We start from the raw sequence: 19,819 nt of genomic DNA, 5'->3' as shown, positions 1-19,819 counted from the left end.
TGTATCAACTCAGCCCTAATTACGTATATATTAGAAGATCTAGACTGCATATCAAAATGACATTAACTGATCAGATACAGATAAAGAATTTGTTTACCTTCCTGAATTTAATGCAACAACCTATTTTGTTGTCGTATGTTCATATCCTTAACTGATTAGCATTCTCAAAATTGCCAGTATTATATACACGAGGATGCTCAATTATAACAATCGTGTTATAAAGTTAAAAAACTTAGAATAAGGTTGACAAAAGGGAATAGAGAATAGCAGGATGACAGAATGAACATGTTAAGGGTTAATGATAAGAGCACTGAGAGCTAAATTGAATTATGTGACAATCTTATTTTATCCCTACAATGTGAGGTAGACCACACACACTACTAGTATTGAATTATACTGATGTCTTGCCTGGATTCTGACACTGTTTCTTTTAGGGGAAAAGACAATGAAAATCTCACTCATTTAATGTTTATGTGCTGAAAGAAAATTTGCGTTATCACAAATAGGTATCATGAAAGTATAATCAATAAAAGTTATGAAAACATTTCAAAAATGTTCAAACACATTATGAAACTGCAGCAACAATAAAACACTAAAATCTAGCCAGAGTACACAGAATATGGTTATTATTAATTGAGTATGGAAGTATGTAACTGTTACTCTACTGGCACAATTCAAGGCTAGTACTATAATGGAAAAATTTAAATATTTTTTTCTCAATAATTATTCTTTCATGTTGCAGTTTTGTATCTCCATTGACACCGACAATATTGATGTAGTTTTACACATTTGCATTTTTCTAAAAAATACTACTACATGCTAGTTTTTCAAAGATTATTTTGTGGTCATTTGTGTAACATGACTCTTATACTTGAATCAATTTTATATGAGGGAAATCAGAAACAATGAACAGACAAATAATATTGGCTATGATATAAGTTCATGAACTTTCATAGCATTTTGAATGCATTACTTTCAAATTAATATTATTAACTTTAGAAACTCTTTTCAAACATTTTTTTGGAAATTTCCCAGCAAACACTTGCCACATTTCTTAAGAATTTTACCCAAACTATTAGTTTACCAGAATTTTGGAGGCACAAATAATGGAAACAACATTTAATATTAACAGCTCAGGATCAATTAAACCAAACTACAGGTGAAATGGTAGAAGCATACTGAGAAAATTCCACAATATGGTTTAGAATCAATATATACCAACAACATTACTGGCCATTTCTAAAACAACATATCTGAAACTGAAATAATTATAAAAAGGAAACACTTAGCATAAGAAATATTTAGACAAAGGTAAGAAAATCACAAAGTTTCAGTGTCTTAAAACAAATTCTTTTGAAATAAATATAGGAAATGTTTATTACCATATTCTTTTTCCATTCCTTATTGTTCAGATAGTCTAATCATGATCATTTAGATACTTGTCATGACCATTTTCTCACTTTCCTACCATTGAAAAAAACACTTCTTACTATTCTTGTAGGACTACACTAATATTTCCTTGTTCTAGCGAAGGAAAACTACAGAGAACTATGATCACACTAACCCCCCTAACTTTCCATGTTTCTGTATGCATTTCCAAAATTTCCTGGTTTTCCAGGTCAGTGGGAACCTAATTTTGGATCTTGCACTTGCAGTAATAATTCATTTCACTTTTGAGTCACTTAGCAGATGCAGCAGCATCGTAAATGAGTCATTATGTGAATATCTAGTCACATATTCCCTGGCACGGAATTTCTCATGAAATGTCAATAGTAAACTGTATTACAGATTACCATTTCCCAAACATGAAATGAAAGCAGATATATTTCATTTGTGATAGGGTACTTTAATGTACCATTTCATAGTATCATGTAATTATCTATTTACTACATGTGGGACAGGTTGATTGGTATTATTATTGGTATCAACTGATTGTAAATAATTTTACTGAGCAGATTTTTCTATAAATAATATGTAACTCAGTACAATTCTTTAGATTGAAACTCAATATTTCCAAAAACTTTACCCTCTTTCCATTTTTCGCTGTATGCACCAACAACATAATTGTCCTATGCAACCAGACTTTTGAATTACCCTATATATCCCATAAACAATTCTAAAACAAGATCAACAATCCCAGCACTAGTGCATGTTCATAAAATTCATCCAAAATTCTCCAAAACCTAATGTACAGAAAGCATCAGCCTTAAATCAGTGCTCAATTTCGGATTGAACATCAGCCTGAAAGTTCCATTCTCAGTTCAGGAAAAATCTTAAAATTGCACTCAAAATTCAATGGAGACATTATTATCTAACTTTATATATCATTAGAGGCACATATTTTTGGTAAATAAAAAGATAAAATTTCGGTACAAAAACTGAGTCAATTTCGGGTTCAAAAGCGGTAAATAAAATAAAATATCGGTGTTATAGCGGTGAAAAAATGGATGAAAAGTGGTATATAAAAAGACATATTGGTTTTAAAATTGTGAAAATAATCCTAAATTTGATTTAAAAACTACACTTATTCCACAGAATTAACATTTCACTTCTAATAGCACATTTATGTAGTTATCCGAGCATTAAGTTTATTTCTGTGTAAAGGAGTCCATTTTTGCTTCTCCAATATTAACAGCAGAATTAATCAATTTTCCGGGAATTGCATAACTCTAAGGATAATTCAGACCTCTGAAGGTCTCGCGTCGGTGAATAAACCCTGAATTTCGTGTTTAAGAGTTAATTTCGCTTTTTGCAGTTCATTTCGCATTATTTCGTGACAAAATATGGTCACAAAATGCACCTCACACCTTTCAAAAACATGAAAAATTAACACTACAATGTGTTTTTTCAAATTTCGTTTTTTCGTCAAAAACGAAATATGCATGCCCCTATATATCATATTAAACTTCCCAACAGAGGCAGTATTCTTTTAATACACCGTAATGTTCTCTGGTCCATCCTTGTTAATTCTACAGTGATAAGATGCACTAAACAGTAAAAACTACTTGATGATATAATATCAGTACATGATATTACTCCCATTTCTGAAAATTATTTTCAAAGAGTAAATTCTGAACGAGTAAAAAAAATTACAAATTCAGTAAACCCACCTCGAATACATAAAGTTCAGATTATTTCTTGGTGCAAATGAAAATGGTTAAGGGTCTGAAATATGACAATGCTTAAGAAACATTTGTCAAAAATGAACCGTACAGTTTTGCAAATTTAGTCCCTTTGTACAAATCTTCAGAATGAGCATATTGTTTTTCAATCAATATATTGTGCAAATTTGTTCTTTTCTTTCTTCTTTTTTAGGGAATTTATGTTTATTACGCCACTATGGTTCTTTGGATGTACAAAAGTAGTCCATGAGAAAATTAAGCAGGGAAACTACATACAAGTCCAGAAATTTCTTACAGTTAACTTGTATATTATTACTGCAAATGTGTAAATCATGATTTGTAAAATATGTGTTTCAAAAGAGATGGTTATTATGAAGTATAACATTAAGACAAAAAAATTCAATATCTTAAATTTAAGAAACAAAGTGGTATACAGTATTGCGAATACGTAAAAATTCTGAACTTCCCAGGCAACATCAAGATTCGAATTCCTCCTATTAAACATATACACCTAACACTTGGATACTAGAGCTATTCATTCCAGTGCCAATTCAAACTAATGAGCAATTGCAAGTTACATAAAACAACATTTAATAACTGATATTTCAACAGGAATGTTAGCAAAGATATAAATTGTTATCGACATTTTCCTACCATTTTGAATATTTCCACGAATTTTACAACTATCATATGGATCTTATAAAACATATAGACTGAAATTATATGATTCCCACCATTTTCATTTGCATCCAAGATCATAAACTATCATCTACCTAGCATCTACCAAAAGAAACACTACTAACTGCCAACGAACATATGATCTTACCTGTTCCCTCTTCATTACTTTTTCTTCCTTCTCCCTCTTCCTAACTTCAAGTAAATACTCATTGAACAAGCTCTCCCTTTCTCTCATTTTCTCTATATTCTTGAAGCGTTCATCTTTTCCGTACTTTTGGGCAAAATCACTGAAAGAAGATCTGAAAGAAACCAATCAAGTGATATATATATTAAAATGAATCAATATGCAGTAGGGATGGACCAATATAAAATTTCGGCACATACCAATAACAGACATTCTACCAATACGATATAAAATTCCAAATGGACATGAACTACCTGAGTGGTTTATTGGCCTCATTAATAAATGTATGTTACCAGATGATTGCAATGCAGAAGAAGCTGCATATTTAGACATTTAGCTTTAAAAAATAGGGAATGGAGATTATGTATTTATATCCACAAAATTAAGAAAAATGGCAAATATTGCACTAAATTATCAAGATTTTGATATATATCAGATCTGTAAAATTATCAGTAATTATACCTGTACACCGATATGTTTAGATCAGTCTATAACAATAGTGTACCAATTAATCTGTCGCATCCCAAAATGCACATTATGATATTGTGTAGTGTTATGTAGACATTGTAACCATAATTTGAAAATGTAATTTACTTAAATATAACTTGTACACTTTTGCAAAATGATTTGGAGTTTGAGTTCAGTCCACTGTATGTACAGATGGTGTAATCTGAACTGGACCTACAGTTTAAAGAAGTGTGATCTGGACCACTATATGAGTCAACCAGGAATCGAACCTGGGACCTCTTGATTACAAGGCAACAATATTACCACTACACCACTGGGGAGACCTATTTTTCCAAAATGACAAAAACACAGTGAAATATTCATACATGTCATGCATACAAAAATACATACATTATTACCTACAAGCTTTCAGCTAGTACTTTATTTGGTGGAATAATGGGATCCCTAACGGACGAGCTCATCCACTATCACTGATTGATTAGTTCATAGTGGAAGATGCATTGTGGCATGTACTTTTTTAATCTTAATGTCAGTAAGGGTGCATGTTGAATGTAAACTTTCTGATTTTTTGTGGTAATTATATCCTATTGGTTTGGCTACTTACGTAGTGGGATGAGTCTTCTGTGCATCAACCAAGTGGTACTTAATACTAGCATGTATGGTCTGTTTCAAATCAAGTGCGTGGCTTGTTTCAACACGTGTGTGGTTTCATATGATAGCTAGTGAATGGAAATCGCAGAAATTTGTTCATATACATAGATGGAAACCCTGCTCATGAATTCCTTTTGCAGGAAGAGAAAAAGTCAGGACTGACAAGATGAAATGAACTGCTCAGGTATTATAATCTGACGCTCAACCTATAATTTAAAGAGAGATTTGAAAGAATGAAATATACTCCCCACCAGCAATTGAACCTAAGATACCTTGAAATATGTTCAAGAATTGAGCCCTTTATATGAACATAAAATCAAACAACTTCAATGGGCACTTACTTTCCATGCAAGCCTGCTTCTTCCATTAACCTTCTGAACTCATCTTTCCGTTCTCGCATCTTGTTTCTCTTCTCCCGTCGTTCCTCTTCGGCCCTCTCTTTAACATACCTCTCAAACACTTGTTTCCTCTCCTTTGAAGTTAGAAGAAGATACCTTGGATCGAACACTATCTTGTGCAGTTCTTTCTCCCAGGTACTGAAAGCTGAAACCTGGAATTCACATTGGAAAATAGATATTAACTTTCCAAGATTCCTACTAAACTGCAATTGAGTATTTGGGGTCAAGACATCTCAAATATATGAATACAGAATTTGTTTACATTTCTGACTGGCTTAGATTAATAAAAATATATATAAAAAAGTGAAAGAGGAGAGAGAGGAAACACTCACCAGGCGTAGAAAAACTTCAAATTTTCGTGACGATTTGTCACATCATCGGGAGTGGAAAGAAGGTTCATGTAGTGAGCGACATCAACAGTGTGATAGTGTGGCCTGCAGGGTTGCCAGGTCCAGAAAGAAAAAGTAGACAGTTTCACACACGAAAAAATCATGTTGTTCCCTCGCTAAGCTGTCGAAAACTGTGAGTGGTGAAAGGTGTAGGGGGAGGTAAAGGGTGTTGCTGAAGGTGAGGGGGTGGTTGTGGGGGGACATTACTGGGTGGCCTTGTTCAGGCCTGGGGGTGTGGTTGCACTCATGGCTGTAGGCCCTCTCCCACCTTCTACGTACGCAGGTGTTGGTGGATTAAGGCAAGGAGTGGATGATCGCTAAATAGAAGCAGTCATTGAAAGGAATATTGTGGTGATTGGTGAGAATGGCACCCAAAACCTGGACCAATCACCACAATATTCCTTTCAATGACTACTTCCAGGTAGGGATCGTTTACTCGTTGCCTCAATCCACCAACACCTCCGTACGTAGAAGGTGGGAGAGGAACTACATATCAGCCATGAGTGCAACCACACCCCCAGGCCTGAACAAGGCCACCCAGTAATGTCCCCCCCCCACAACCACCCCCTCACCTTTACCTCCCCCTACACTTTCACCACTCGCAGTTTTCGACAGCCTAGCAAGGGAACAACATGATTTTTTCATGTGTGAAACTGTCAATTTTTTCTTTCTGGACCTGGCAACTCTGCAGGCCACGCCATCACACTGTTGATGTCGCTCACTACATGAACCTTCTTTCTACTCCCGATGATGTGACAAATCGTCACGAAAATTTGAAGGTTTTCTACATCTGGTGAGTGTTTCCTCTCTCCTCTTTCACTTTTCATTTAGCCCAAATGGGCTAACTAAAAATCAAAGAAGGTAAAAGGAAACACTCACCGGACAGTAGAAAAATTCAAAATTTTCGCTAGCTTCGTAGCATCATCGTTTGAAAACCACTCTGGGTTTGTCGGGAAACCAAAAACATATTTCCCGACAAACCCAGAGTGGTTTCCTGAAACCAAAAACATATTTCCCGACAAATCCAGAGTGGTTTCCTGAAACCTAAAACATATTTCCCGACAAACCCAGAGTGGTTTTCAAACGCCCACCCAACCTCCAAAACATCCTGGTCCACAACACTCCTTCACCACACATCCAACACCGCCCTGCCCATAAATGCAACCACCCCAGGTGCAAGACCTGCCCCATCCTCATTACCTCTTACACCCTCCAGGTGCACACTGCCACTGGCAAATTTACCCTCCATCCCAAAGGGACCTGCCATGCCTCAAACCTTATCTACATCCTCACCTGCAACATCTGTGGTGATTTTTACCTGGGGGAAACATCAACGGCCCTCAACCTCCACATCAATAACCACTCCTCCTCCACCCACAACCTGGACTTCACTGTCGCCGTCCACACCAACCACCACAACATCAGTTTCTGCGTGCCTCACTACTTCCCCGATGCCCGTGCAATATAAAAAACAAAATTCGCAATATAAGAAAACAACATGCGCAACGACTGCTTCCGGGTAGCGATCATCCATCTCCTACCCCAACCAGCCAACACCTCTGTTCGCAAAAGATGGGAGAGGGCCTATATATCGGCCATGAGTGCAACCACTCCACCTGGCCTGAACAAGGCCAACCCAGTAATGCCCATCCCTCACCCACCTTCCCTCCCAAACCATACCCTCCCTCCCGCCCTCCCAACTCTTCCTACACACTCACAGTTTACGACGAGCCTGGTGACGAAACAGTGTTTTTTTCGTTCCACGCATCGCTTCTTCTTCGATGGGGGCCTGGCAACTCTGCAAGGCCCCAACTTCCGGTTCAATCTCTTTCTCCTCACACCGATGATGCTACGAAGCTAGCGAAAATTTTGAATTTTACTACTGTCCGGTGAGAGTTTCCTTTTACCTTCTTTGATTTTTTGATATATATATATATATATATATATACAGTAATAGGATCAGAAAAGGTGCCAGAAGGGTGGATAAATACAAATGATGAAGGAGACAGTAAACACTTACCACACGAAGAGAAATAATTCTGTATTTCGCGATCTGAGTCACATTTTCAAGATAGAAGGAAAAAAGATCTGCGTCACTTGGAGAAGAGGCACAGAATACTGACCGTAGCGTGTCTACGATCAGTGTTGCCAGAAACAGTTGATAGATAACGAAAAGGACTTTAACCAGTGTTTACTGTAAGGTGGGTGGGTAGTTTCGGGGAGGAGAGGAAAGGGTTACTGGTTGGCTAGGTTGAGTCCGGGGGGTATAGTGGCGTGCATGCCTGCTATATATATGTAGGCACTTTCCCATCGCCTGTGGAAAGATGTGTCAGAGCAGGGGGGTAAAAGATGGATGATGGCAACAAGGAAGCAGTTATTGAAGGTGGTGTTATGGCTGTTGGTGTGGATGGCAACTGCGAAATCGGAGTTTTGGGTGGAGGAACGGTGATTTTTGATCCTTAGATTTAAGGGGGTGGAGGTTTCGCCTAAGTAGAAGTTGCCGCAGATTTGGCAGATGAGGGTAAATTAGGTTGGATGAGTGGCAGGTGCCCTTACAGAATCCTTCTAGTTGACGGGAACAAGAAAAAAAGCGAGAAGGGGGCTTGTTTGTGAAAACTTTTCTTTCTTCTTGTCTGCACCGTTGGAATAGGAAAAAAAATAAGAAGGGTTTGCCAACCTCTGCTATCCGATACTGAATAAGAACTTCACTTCTTTAATGGGAAGTCGTTTAGATTCCTCAGGAAATACGATTGGATCTAGTCTATATTTCATTGTAAATTATTTTTAATCTGAAGTTTTTTCACGAATGCTATATATCATTTGGTCATCAGAATGACGCTAAAGTGATTCTTGTCAAATCAATTATTTGTGGGAGGAGGGGGTGAAGTTCGGACACATGTATTATTCTGTGTGGGGCAGAGAATGGATTCTTTTATGCAGATTATGTGACTCACGTGTTGTACAGTGACGGAGTCTGGAAAATGAGTGCATAAACAAGGGGTGTGTCAGTATTCTCTAGGAGCAGTAAAATTTAGTGCATATCTAAATACCATTAAAATGCTTATTTGGGCCAAAGTGCATATATTTATTTACTTTTTCTCATTCTCTGGGGAGCCGTGGTCACCTAGTCGGTAGATCATCTGACTGCCACACTGGAAACCCAAGTTTGATTCCCGGGGTGGTGATCTAAGCTGTCTCATATAGTGGCTCTGGAGCTCACCTAGCCTCAAATAAATGAGTACGTTGGGGCAAACTTGGGGGATAAAGGCTGTCCAAGCATGGTGCTGATCACATCACCTCCAAATTGGCCGAGATCGAAGAATAGGAAGGGTAAAGGCAGCCCGAGCATGGTGCTGGTCACATCATCGACCACATACCCCTATATGTTTGTCCCGGCATGGTGCAAAGTACACGGTGAACTTTACCTTCACTTTTTCTTTCCATTTCCTGGGGAGGGAGGGGGGAGGGGTTTGCCCTCATGTCCCCTAAGGTATCAGCATGATATGGTATGTAATTACTAAAAAGTACCAAATATTTCTGCCCCGATTTTCTTGCTCGTGTGGAAGAGACAACCAATTAGCATAATGGCGAAAGCTTTCTTCCCTTCTTATTTCCTCTGCGGTCTACAATTAAGCAGTTGCTCCTAGATACGTACATTCTATGAACATAGTGTACTGTCTACAAGGAAAAAGTCACCCATCCCACCCCTGCACACACACACACGAGCTCATTACTCATTAATCTGCCACTGGTGTGCATGATTCAGCCCCAGCCAGTATTTTTGTTGTTGTTGTTGTTGTTGTTGTTATTATTATTATTATTATTATTATTATTATTGCCTCTATCTGCACCGGAAATGTTGCTTGTATGTCAGTAGCATTGAGGCAAGAGCGTAAAGCAGTGACCCCCCTCCTTTCTTTATTTCTTTCTTTCTGCAACCTTGGGCCAGTGAAGTATCTGAGCAACGCTCGCTGAGCAAGATTTTCACTCGTTGAGCAGACAGATCATTGACACTATGTGCTCACTAACCAAATAATCAGTGCCTTTGAATAATCTGAAATTATGTGGCTGCATCGAGTGGACAAAATTTCGTGTTTGAAAAGCTGTTAATTATGGAAATAGAATAGTTGATGTGAACAAAACTATCAAAATCTTCATTTTCACACCCTTGCAGAACTTTCCAAAACTATGGTGTGAACTTAATATTCATTATTTGGAATAAAAAAATGGAATATTACATTACCTTCTGTTTCTTAAACTTCCACTGTAATTACGCTATATCGCAAGCCGTTCATCATAAATATTTCCTCATTCATCGACACCCCGTCATCATCATACAGTTTTCCTCCTCTTACCCTCTGCCTCACGAGATCGAAACATCTGTGGCTGAAAACTGTGGCAAACAAGGTTCAAGGAGCAACGATTGAGGAGCAATATCTATTTGGCTGTCAAGTAACTGAGCGATCATGTTGCTCACTGAGCTCTCAGAAACTTGACATGCCCTTGGTCAGGAATGAGCACACATTTGATAAGACTTTTGTTCAACAACTGCATTGGCGATGCTCCACAAACTGTTCGTCTTCACTTCCCTTCCCTCTCCTTATCGCTGGTCCGAGTGGTATCTGCAGGCAGTGAACAGCTAGAGCCAGTGTTTTGTCTTGTGGTGCCACAGCAATGACTCATCCATCGGAAAGGGAAGAAAAATGGCATTGTTTTGAATCTCGCCTCAGAAGGTTTTGCTTTTGAAGATTACGAAACACAAGCACCAGACACAAAGGGACAAGTTAAAAGACAAGCTATTTCTTTCTTGTTTTACCTTCTGATAAACATCTTGACCACACAGAACAGTGCAGGAAGAGAATCCACACTATGCTAATAATAAATCGCAAAATATTAAACATGGAAGGGGAGACAAAAAAAAAACTTTATTTACGGGAAAACTATTGGTGGAAGGGGTGTTTGCACTCTGCAACAGTGCTAAATCCAACAATAAATCGTGGATTAATATGGATGTAAATAACAATAAGTGGCATGACCAGGGGAGGTGTTGATGGGGGTCATAACCCCTCTTTGACCCATTATTTCTATAAAAAAAACAAAAAACGTCAAAGGCAGGAAAAGATGCAAAATGAGGACTATTAAACTATTTGACATGACGTCAAAAAATGCGTAATTTTGACAAAACTTGTTTTCAGTTCACTTTATGCAGTTGGGCTGATCAAGACTGGACACACATGCAGCTAAAGTGCGATATGAATCATTCTACATGTCTCCACTGTGAACGAATCCCGGACAATTTGATTACCGTATATAAAGAGATCCTTGACGTCCAACTATAAATGATTACCCCCTCTCCTCCAATTAGCAGATACTTTTAAAACTAGCAACTAATTACCAGTTTACAGAGTAAATGAAAATCCCACACAATCAGAGGCATAAATTGAACCTAATAGACGGTAGATAGAAGCAGTCATCCACCGTCCCTAAACTCGGAAGTAGGTCACGTTAATCCGCCACTGATTTTCATAGCAGGTCTTGCTTTTCTTCCTCTTAGAAATTCATAATCATACTTCTTTACAGTTGTTGAATTATTTTTGACACAATATACCCCTAAAAGTAGATTATGAAGTAGTTTCTTACTGACACTTGAGTTCTACCGCTCCCCTATGCTTTCCCACTTATTAAGTTTCCCACATTTTACTTTTTTTATTCACAGGCCCCTGAAAAACGTAAAATCGGGGTTCCACTGTACCTTGCAACAATCAATATTTTCTGGTTTTATCGAGATTGTGAAAACTTAGCTTTTACTGGCCCGATAATCATCAAAAGTAAGGTCATACTGGCCCGATGATATCATATGGTATCATAGTGCTGATTACAAAATGGATGTGCTTTTTGGACCTTCATACTCTTATGTTTGGGTGGAAACTCTGACACAGGTCTGGAGCAAGCCTGGGAAATTCACATTGATGACCCCCCTCCCCCCCTCTCTGCAACACACCCATGCCACATTTTCGAACAGAGTTTCACATTTTGGCTCATTATTCAACTTGTATGGCACCCAGGAACATGAAACATGTTTCATTCTCTTGAGAAACGTCCATTCTTTGAAAAGAATACCAAGGTTTGCGCCTTCTCCTCAAAATAGCGGGAGAAGAGGGGGCAAACTCCAGATTTTTATGTTTTTTTCCCATTGAAATTCGGGGGGCACGCCACACAACCAAACCCCCTTCCTCGGTTTGGCGTTCTGAATTGTACACGGTTGCATGCTCTGATGTTCTAGCTACAAAACTAAACTTATCCAAAGTAGATTGCTCCCATAGTGCCAGAGATATAACAATTTTCTGAGCAATATGCAAATTACCTATTTTTCATAAAAAACAGAGTTTCACATTTTGGCATATTATTCAACTTGTATGGCAACCAGAAACATGAAACATGTTTCATTCTCTTTGGAAACGTCCATTCTTTGAAAAGAATACTAAAGTTCACACCTTCTCCCCATAATAGTGGGAGAAGAGGGGGCAAACTCCAGATTTTTAAGTTTTTTCCCATTGAAATTCAGGGGTCATGCCCCCCTTCCTCGGTCCGGTGTTCTGAATTGTACACAGTTGCATGCGCTGATGTTTTAGCTGAAAAACAAAAGTTGTCCTAAGTAGATTGCTCCCAGTGTACCAGAGTTATAACAATTTTCCTCCAAAGAGGGTTCAAATTTAAAATTCCCGCCAAGAAGCCTGGGCCAGAACGGGGTTACTTTTGTACACCTGCTCGGCCATCTAAAGGTTAAAGCCCTCAACAATATCTTCACCACCTTGTAGATGTATTCAAGCAATTCTGTTAATCAAGCTATTGACAACCAGTGGGAACACAAAGGAGATACTTACATCTTTTTCACATAGCATTTCCTTGAACTGTTTTATTCTGACTTCAAGGGGTACGACTGCTCTTTCTCTGGCAGCACGGACCTCGGCTTCGATAGCTGCTTCCTTCCCTATATCAATTTGCTTCTTGTCTACACTTTTATCTTCTTTAATATCCTCTATAAAAGACAAAAGTTAAGTTGAAAGTTTACAAATGCTCATATAAGGTACCAATAGTCAACACTAAACTGCCATCAATAGTATACATATTAAGATTTTCAGCACTTCATGACACACTAGAAATAATCTGAATGCTATGCTTAGTTAAAAATAGAAATACAAAGTTTTACGGATTTCCAACAAACATACCAGAACACTAACTTATCTTTATCAGTAAAGGAGTACATTAAAAAATATAGGTGACCAACAATTTATCAACAAGAGAAGAAAAGACAGAATATAATAATTCTACAAGAACAGTTCAAATGTGATTTTAATGCTTTTGAAATGCTGACTAGCCTATAAATGTGAATTTATCATGCTGCAGTAATTTCTGAAAGCTTGAAAGAGCAGCAAATTAAAGAAATTAATATTCTTTACAATGTTAAATATCTCAAAACAGCATTTTTTCCCGCATATACTGAACCTCAAAGTAATCACTATGTCAGGTTTTCTTGAAACATTTCCCAAAAATGAGGAATCAATTTTTATGGTTCAATCAAGACCCAGAATACATACCAGAACTGTTTTAAACATGTGAGCCTTATGGATTCAAACCACTGACACTAGATGCTTCTTACTTTAGGGTATGTCCATGAGAATGGTGACAAAATTCATAATTTCAAGAAAGTGTTCAATTGTCACACAATCTGGTTTTTAGAAGGCAAAAATATGTGAAAATGTTGGATGAAAAACATGTGGTGAAAACAATGTATCTTCATGTTTAGTGCATGTATCTTGACAATCCATGGCAAATAACATGTGTTACTTTTACAAGTAACAATGGTGGAAGTTATAATAATGAAATAGTGAAGTTATCTAAAAACTTGGTTCAAGTTTTGAATTATTTCTATTTTCTACCTTTTAATATGTAGCATTATATGTATTTTACTTATTGTACATCAATTCTCTGTCACTTTCAGCTACTTATGACGATGAAAATGAGTAACGATTGGATGAAGGAATAATCAAAAAGGAATACTGATGCCAGGCCAGAACACGAAAACTTGAACCCCAATTTTCCATTTTCCTGTATTACACATTCAATCTTGATGGTCCCAACATAGAAAAATGTAATAAAATTTTCCTTTATTTTGCCACATTTAAATTTTTTTCAGCTTTTATATTCATTAGAAAATATAATTTTATTTTGCTTTAAGATTATTAAGTAAAATAACATGGGCAGATTTTATATATCTGCATATAATCTACTTTTAAAAAAATCATATGCCCCCACATGTAATTTCGAATTTGGATATTTTGAAGAAGATTATATCTTCCACAAGTAGAATATAAAGAATTGAACCAAATTAATCAATTGGCTTGCTAGCTTAACGTAAAATCAATAAAATTTACAAAGTTTTCTACATGGATGAAAGCCATCCATGGTGATTGAAAATAATTTGTAATACAGAAGACACTACTGTACCATACACAAGGATTTTCAGTTAACTTTGCAGTAATATTACTGATCTAAGATAGCCAAAAACAAATACATTTCTCAGGGTCAGTTCTGAGGGGGAAAAAAATAATGAATTACTTTGCAATCAAAGAAAAGGTGCTGTTAATTGAATAAGCCTTTCCACCACCAGGAAAGTTCAACAAGCAGTTTTCCGGAAGAAAATTCAGTCTTAGCCATCAATAATGTGATATACATAGTACTTCAGTGAGCAGATTAATAAGGAATTAATAGTTGCAAATTATTATATCAGAGGCTAATGTGATTGAAGGGAATGCAAAAGTTCATGGAGGAAAATCATCCTCAAAACTTTGGCTTTGAGGTGTCACACAGAGCTTTTGGTTCAGATTATTGATATCAATGACAAATGATATACTGGAACATTTCTACTTTTCAGCTAAAAAAGGACAACCTAAAAATGAGCTGTTTGACCTTTGCCAAATTTTGTGAAGTAGAAAAAAAGTTCAACATTTCATTATGTAGTACTTTGCTAAAATTACACAGAAGTAATGTGTTGGAAAAGTTAGAAAATCCATTTTATTCTGACATAAAGGCTCAACTTTGTGAAATATGAACTCAGAAATAATTCCTTTTCATTAAATTAGAATGCAAGGAAAACAGTTTTAAGAAGTACTATTAAGGGCTTATTGATATTCTTCTACATACAAATCTTCAGTTAACATGAAAATATCTTTGCAGAATATGTTATACTTGTGCAATATTTATAAATGTATCTCCATATTTTTAAGTGATATATTATTTTATCTTTAAAACAATTAACATATATGTTGTCATTCTTTTATTAAACAATTTGAATAATTACAAGTTCCTTATTGTCATAGGGATATGAATTTTGTATTGCAGCCTTATCATGCTTAAATGTAATTTTAAAATGATAGATGTAATATGAGTTACCAACATGTAACAATTTGTTTAAATTCATTTTAGCTAAATTAGTAATGTGGTTATTAATACGATATGCATTGTTTATTTAGCTACTACTGGACAAAATTACAACAGTTTTGATTATTTAACCATTACCAGAGCAGAATTAAAATATGTGAAATATGGTTTGAAATATCTTTCCCTTTTCTGTACTGAAGATTGGGCCATGATGGTAAAAATGTTTGTACTACGAACTTTACAAGAAAGTAAAAATTTTCTTTTAAACAAAGTTAATAATATTAAATTCTATAATAATGTAAAAGAAAACTCAGTCGGAACACTTCTCACTTTGTAATGTGAGTTACCAATTACATGACCTTTAGCATTCAAACTGATTAATACGTTTAAGAATTAAATTGCACTGTCAATCATTAAAAGTTCATATGTTTGGCATGAAATATCAAATCCATTATATGTGACCTGAAGTCATCCTTTGCTGCAAACATCATCCTGACATACCAGACACAATGAGATAATTTAGTTACTTGCTGTAGGAGGGAGGGGGAGGACTTTATCTCAAGGATAAGTGTGCATTTGTCAACAATATTTATCACTAATCACACAAGCACAAAAGAACTATGATGAACACACAAAGTTTATAAATGTTTTGTTAAAGTTGTTTAGAACGGCTAGTTCATGAAAGGGTGTTTTCATGTTCATGAGCAAAATTCATTCAGAGTCCACATTAAATTCCTGGTGGTTATAATTTCTGCAAAATTCCTGGAATTCAAAGAATTCCTGAATCAGTAGACAGCCTAAATCTTTGATGTGATATAGTTTTATTAAAAACAGATAATTATATAAACTGCATAAATTAATATGAGCATAATTCACTAAAGCAACTTCAACACTCAGCTAAAGAAATTTCTATTTGTATACTGTTGGCAATCATTTACTTAAAGTTATTTACCATAAAACAAACTTAAGTTCTTTGGCCTTTCTCCCTCCCTATTTAACAGTGATTTGCATAATTTTAATATACAAAGTCATCAATGTGTAAATATGTCCATAGAACCCCATTCTTTCACTTACACTTCTCCATATCTACATAATTTGCTAAATGCTTACATTCAGTGTTTGGATCCCTTGATACGGGCATACACTTTGAGCTGAAAAACATGACTACCCTGTCCACTGTAACAAATTTCAAGTGGCACTTCTCATGCTATATTGCATAATGATAAAGAAAATTTAGATCCAGAAACATACACAAATCATAACTATGTAACACAGAATTATGTAACTTGATATTTCTGTGCAAATAAATATGTTCACTGTTGTAGCCACTACATTCTGTACTAGTATGAACTCAGTAGAGTATAAAACCTATTGTATCAGTAAGAAGGAAATAGAACCTAACTGATTCATCAAACTATGTAATCAAAAATACAATTTTTTTCTTTCTACTTCATTGGGTCTGATGACACAAATGAGAAGTTCGCGATAAGTTACCGGTTTTAAAATAATCCATGTGCTGTTTACAAATATTTAGTGAATAATAAAATATGTACAATACAGGAAAACCTTGTTAATACGATACTGGTTAATTATTTTCCTGTAGTTTACGGTTATTACAAGCATAAGAAAACAGTTTTTTCTTTGTGACGTTTCAGGAGAACACACGCTCCTTTCATCAGACATTTATTTTCATTTACATGTAACATTGACAACATCCATTATATAACAGATTCTTTTTGTTTAAAAATTACTAACCATTGTTATAACTGTATCTTTAGTCAAAATGAAAATAAATGTCTGATGAAAGGAGCGTGTGTTCTCCTGAAACGTCACAAAGAAAAAACTGTTTTCTTATGCTTGTAATAACCGTAAACTACAGGAAAATAATTCTATCATGCAAGCAATGCGTACGTACAAGAAAAACTATGATACTGGTTAATACGAAGTACCCTTTAATACTAAGTTCTTCCCATTCCCCAGCCGATAAGATAGGATTTATAATGTATTTCAGTACGGATAAATCAAATACGGATAATTTTTAATACGAAGTTTGTCTCAAGTCATAATTAATAGGTTTAATATTTTTAACAATAGATGTCAGGGGAATTCAGTTTTGTTTTATGTTTACTCTCGAACAGAGAGAGAGAGAGAGTGACGCTCAGTCAGTTAGCGAGACAATATGGCCGAGTGTGCGTGGTAATTTCATTCCGTCCATCGCGTTGCATTGCAGCAAGTTTGTATATACATGTAATCTTCGGTTTTAGTCAATATATCTTCGTTATTATCAGTGAGTGTCATTTGCAATCATCATCCCAGTCGAATCACCTTATGGAATTCAATATGGTCCTCCACTCCAGAGGTATGGGTTTGTGATAGCAACACGCAGTAAGTACTATCATTTTCTTTGGCGTGCATCGTACAAATTAGACAGACCCATCTCGGCCCAACAGGCAAGCACATTTTGGTTCATCAGTAGCCACACACAAAACATTCATTTTGGTCAAGTGAATGGACTCATTCAAAGTTGTTTACAAGACCCTTCGGCAAAACTGGTTTCGCTTAAGTCGAAGTAGACACCTGTGTAAGTCGACAAGAGAAGATCGAATGTGGAGAGAGCTTGGACGTTATTTTAACTTGACCTTGACATGTTTCCTTGTCCTAAGAGCTGCTGACAACTCTAGGGTAGCAGCCCGAAATGCCCGCTGGACATTGACATTCTTTGTCAATATGCATGGCAGGTCAAGCTCTTTCCCCGCTGAATGCGCCACCTTGGAAATATTCATCAGTGCTAGATGAGTAATGTGAGAAGATCGCAGGAATGTTCCAAAATACAAGATGCATGGCGCTTGGAAGTCTCACCCATCTGTCTAGTTCTGAGCTCAAGATTCAGCAATCTCCCTTGAGCGAGCAACTTTTGGCCTGGTAGCCAACAACTTCCGGTAACCACTTTCATTAAAAGCGTGTTCTTTGTTCCCTGTAGAACTTCATAAAAAAAACGGAAACTGTTACAGATAATCAAAGCCACATAGGCCAACTAAAGATTGTCAACCAGCTTAATGCGTTGTCATCTAGGTTTCGATCTTACATATGTTGCAAGTCCCGTTTCCCGCAACATACCTTTCCCAACTGTGCCAGACATAAAATTTGCCAAAACAGTGTTCTGTTTGTTGAGTAACTTCTCCCTTTTTTCTATCAGCAAACAGGGTGGGGGGAGGGGTTGCTAATTGTTTCGGCCATGATTTTCTTGCTCATGTGCGCACACGGGCTCCTTTCCTTTGGCATCTAAAATAAAGCAACCAGTTCTGAATACCTTCTTCAAACTGAACAAAAACCGCAGGATAAGTAAAAGAAAAGTGACCCCTCCCTTCTCACCGGTGTGCATGGTAATGTGATAATTGAAAAATTCAGGTCCCTCTTTCTTGTTTGAATGCAGCTGTCTGGATAGGAAATATTGCCCGTATTATTGTCTGTTGCATGGTACAAGGATAATTTTTCTTATTCACACTGCTAATAAAAGTTCGGTCATCGACAACTGCCTGCATGACCAACTGCCTGCGTTATCTTTAAACTGAGTTATCTTTAAAATGCGGATGATTTTGCTTCTGCCATCTGCTGCTCTAACTTATAGCCGGTCTCATTGTGTTTCAGCTGGAGCCAGTGTTTAGTCTAGCATCTGGAAAGCTGTCCCCGCAATTGCTGATAACCGCAATGACTCATCCAGCGCGAAGGAATAAGCCTCATTGTTTTGAATCTCGCAAAGCTGTCGAATAAAAGTCCGCCGCTTTAGCGTGCTGCTGTGCAATGCTCAGTGTAGGAATACGAGAGGAAACGTTTTTGGGGGGAGCGAGTGCTTGACCTCCAGAATACTCCTGAATCCTACAATAAATTGTCGATTAATCTGATAATACGCAAGTTTCATAAAGCTTGATTTGAGTTCATTTTATGCTGATGAGCTAAGTGGGACTAAATATACAGTTTAAAGTGAGATCCAAACCAGAGTGATTATCGAGTGCGGCACTGTTTAATGTGTCCTAGGATACACATTCGGTGCAAACAGATCGCAAGTCGTGTGTTTACTTTTTCAGAGTGGATTACAATAAAAGTTGAGGAAGAGTTTGGACTGATCCCTGCAAAGGGCGAGAGGGCTAGGGGGCGAATATGAAGTTAACTGAAGCACAGAAAACGTGACTTTTTTTAAGATGCATTTTAGAAAGCCGAACCATAACAAAATTTACAGCCCCGATTTTTTTTTATTATTATTATTATTTAAGGTTCTGTTCTCTCCCAAGAGAATCTTCTCTTACCAGTTAATCCTGTAACGGACAATGTTCTAGTGAATGAACATAAAATCCAATATTAATTCTGTCCGATTATTTCCAGTCTCTTGCTCGCGCCAGTGTGAGTATTGACAAGTTTCTTCCAAGTTTCACTTCTTGCAATAAACGAGATTGTTTTCCTTTCCGTAGGTCTCCGTGCAAACGGGTTTCT

General features: G+C 36.7%; 1 protein-coding gene across 3 annotated transcripts in view; it reads right to left on the bottom strand.

Moving 5' to 3' along the window:
- Positions 1-19,819, bottom strand: part of LOC145998946 (transcription elongation regulator 1-like) — a 137,061-nt gene that overhangs the window by 46,734 nt on the left and 70,508 nt on the right. For all 3 annotated transcript variants that reach the window (XM_083135765.1, XM_083135775.1, XM_083135784.1), the window contains 3 exons: positions 12,775-12,929; positions 5,445-5,653; positions 3,949-4,099 (listed from right to left, as the gene is read on the bottom strand). In XM_083135765.1, coding sequence (XP_082991891.1) covers positions 3,949-4,099; positions 5,445-5,653; positions 12,775-12,929 — 515 coding nt within the window. The remainder of the gene's footprint in view (positions 1-3,948; positions 4,100-5,444; positions 5,654-12,774; positions 12,930-19,819) is intronic.

The sequence above is a fragment of the Lepisma saccharinum genome, chromosome 1 (assembly GCF_977018435.1).
Source record: "Lepisma saccharinum chromosome 1, izLepSacc3.1, whole genome shotgun sequence".
Classification (NCBI taxonomy): Eukaryota; Metazoa; Arthropoda; class Insecta; order Zygentoma; family Lepismatidae; genus Lepisma; species Lepisma saccharinum.
This window is presented reverse-complemented; position numbering and strand designations above follow the sequence as displayed.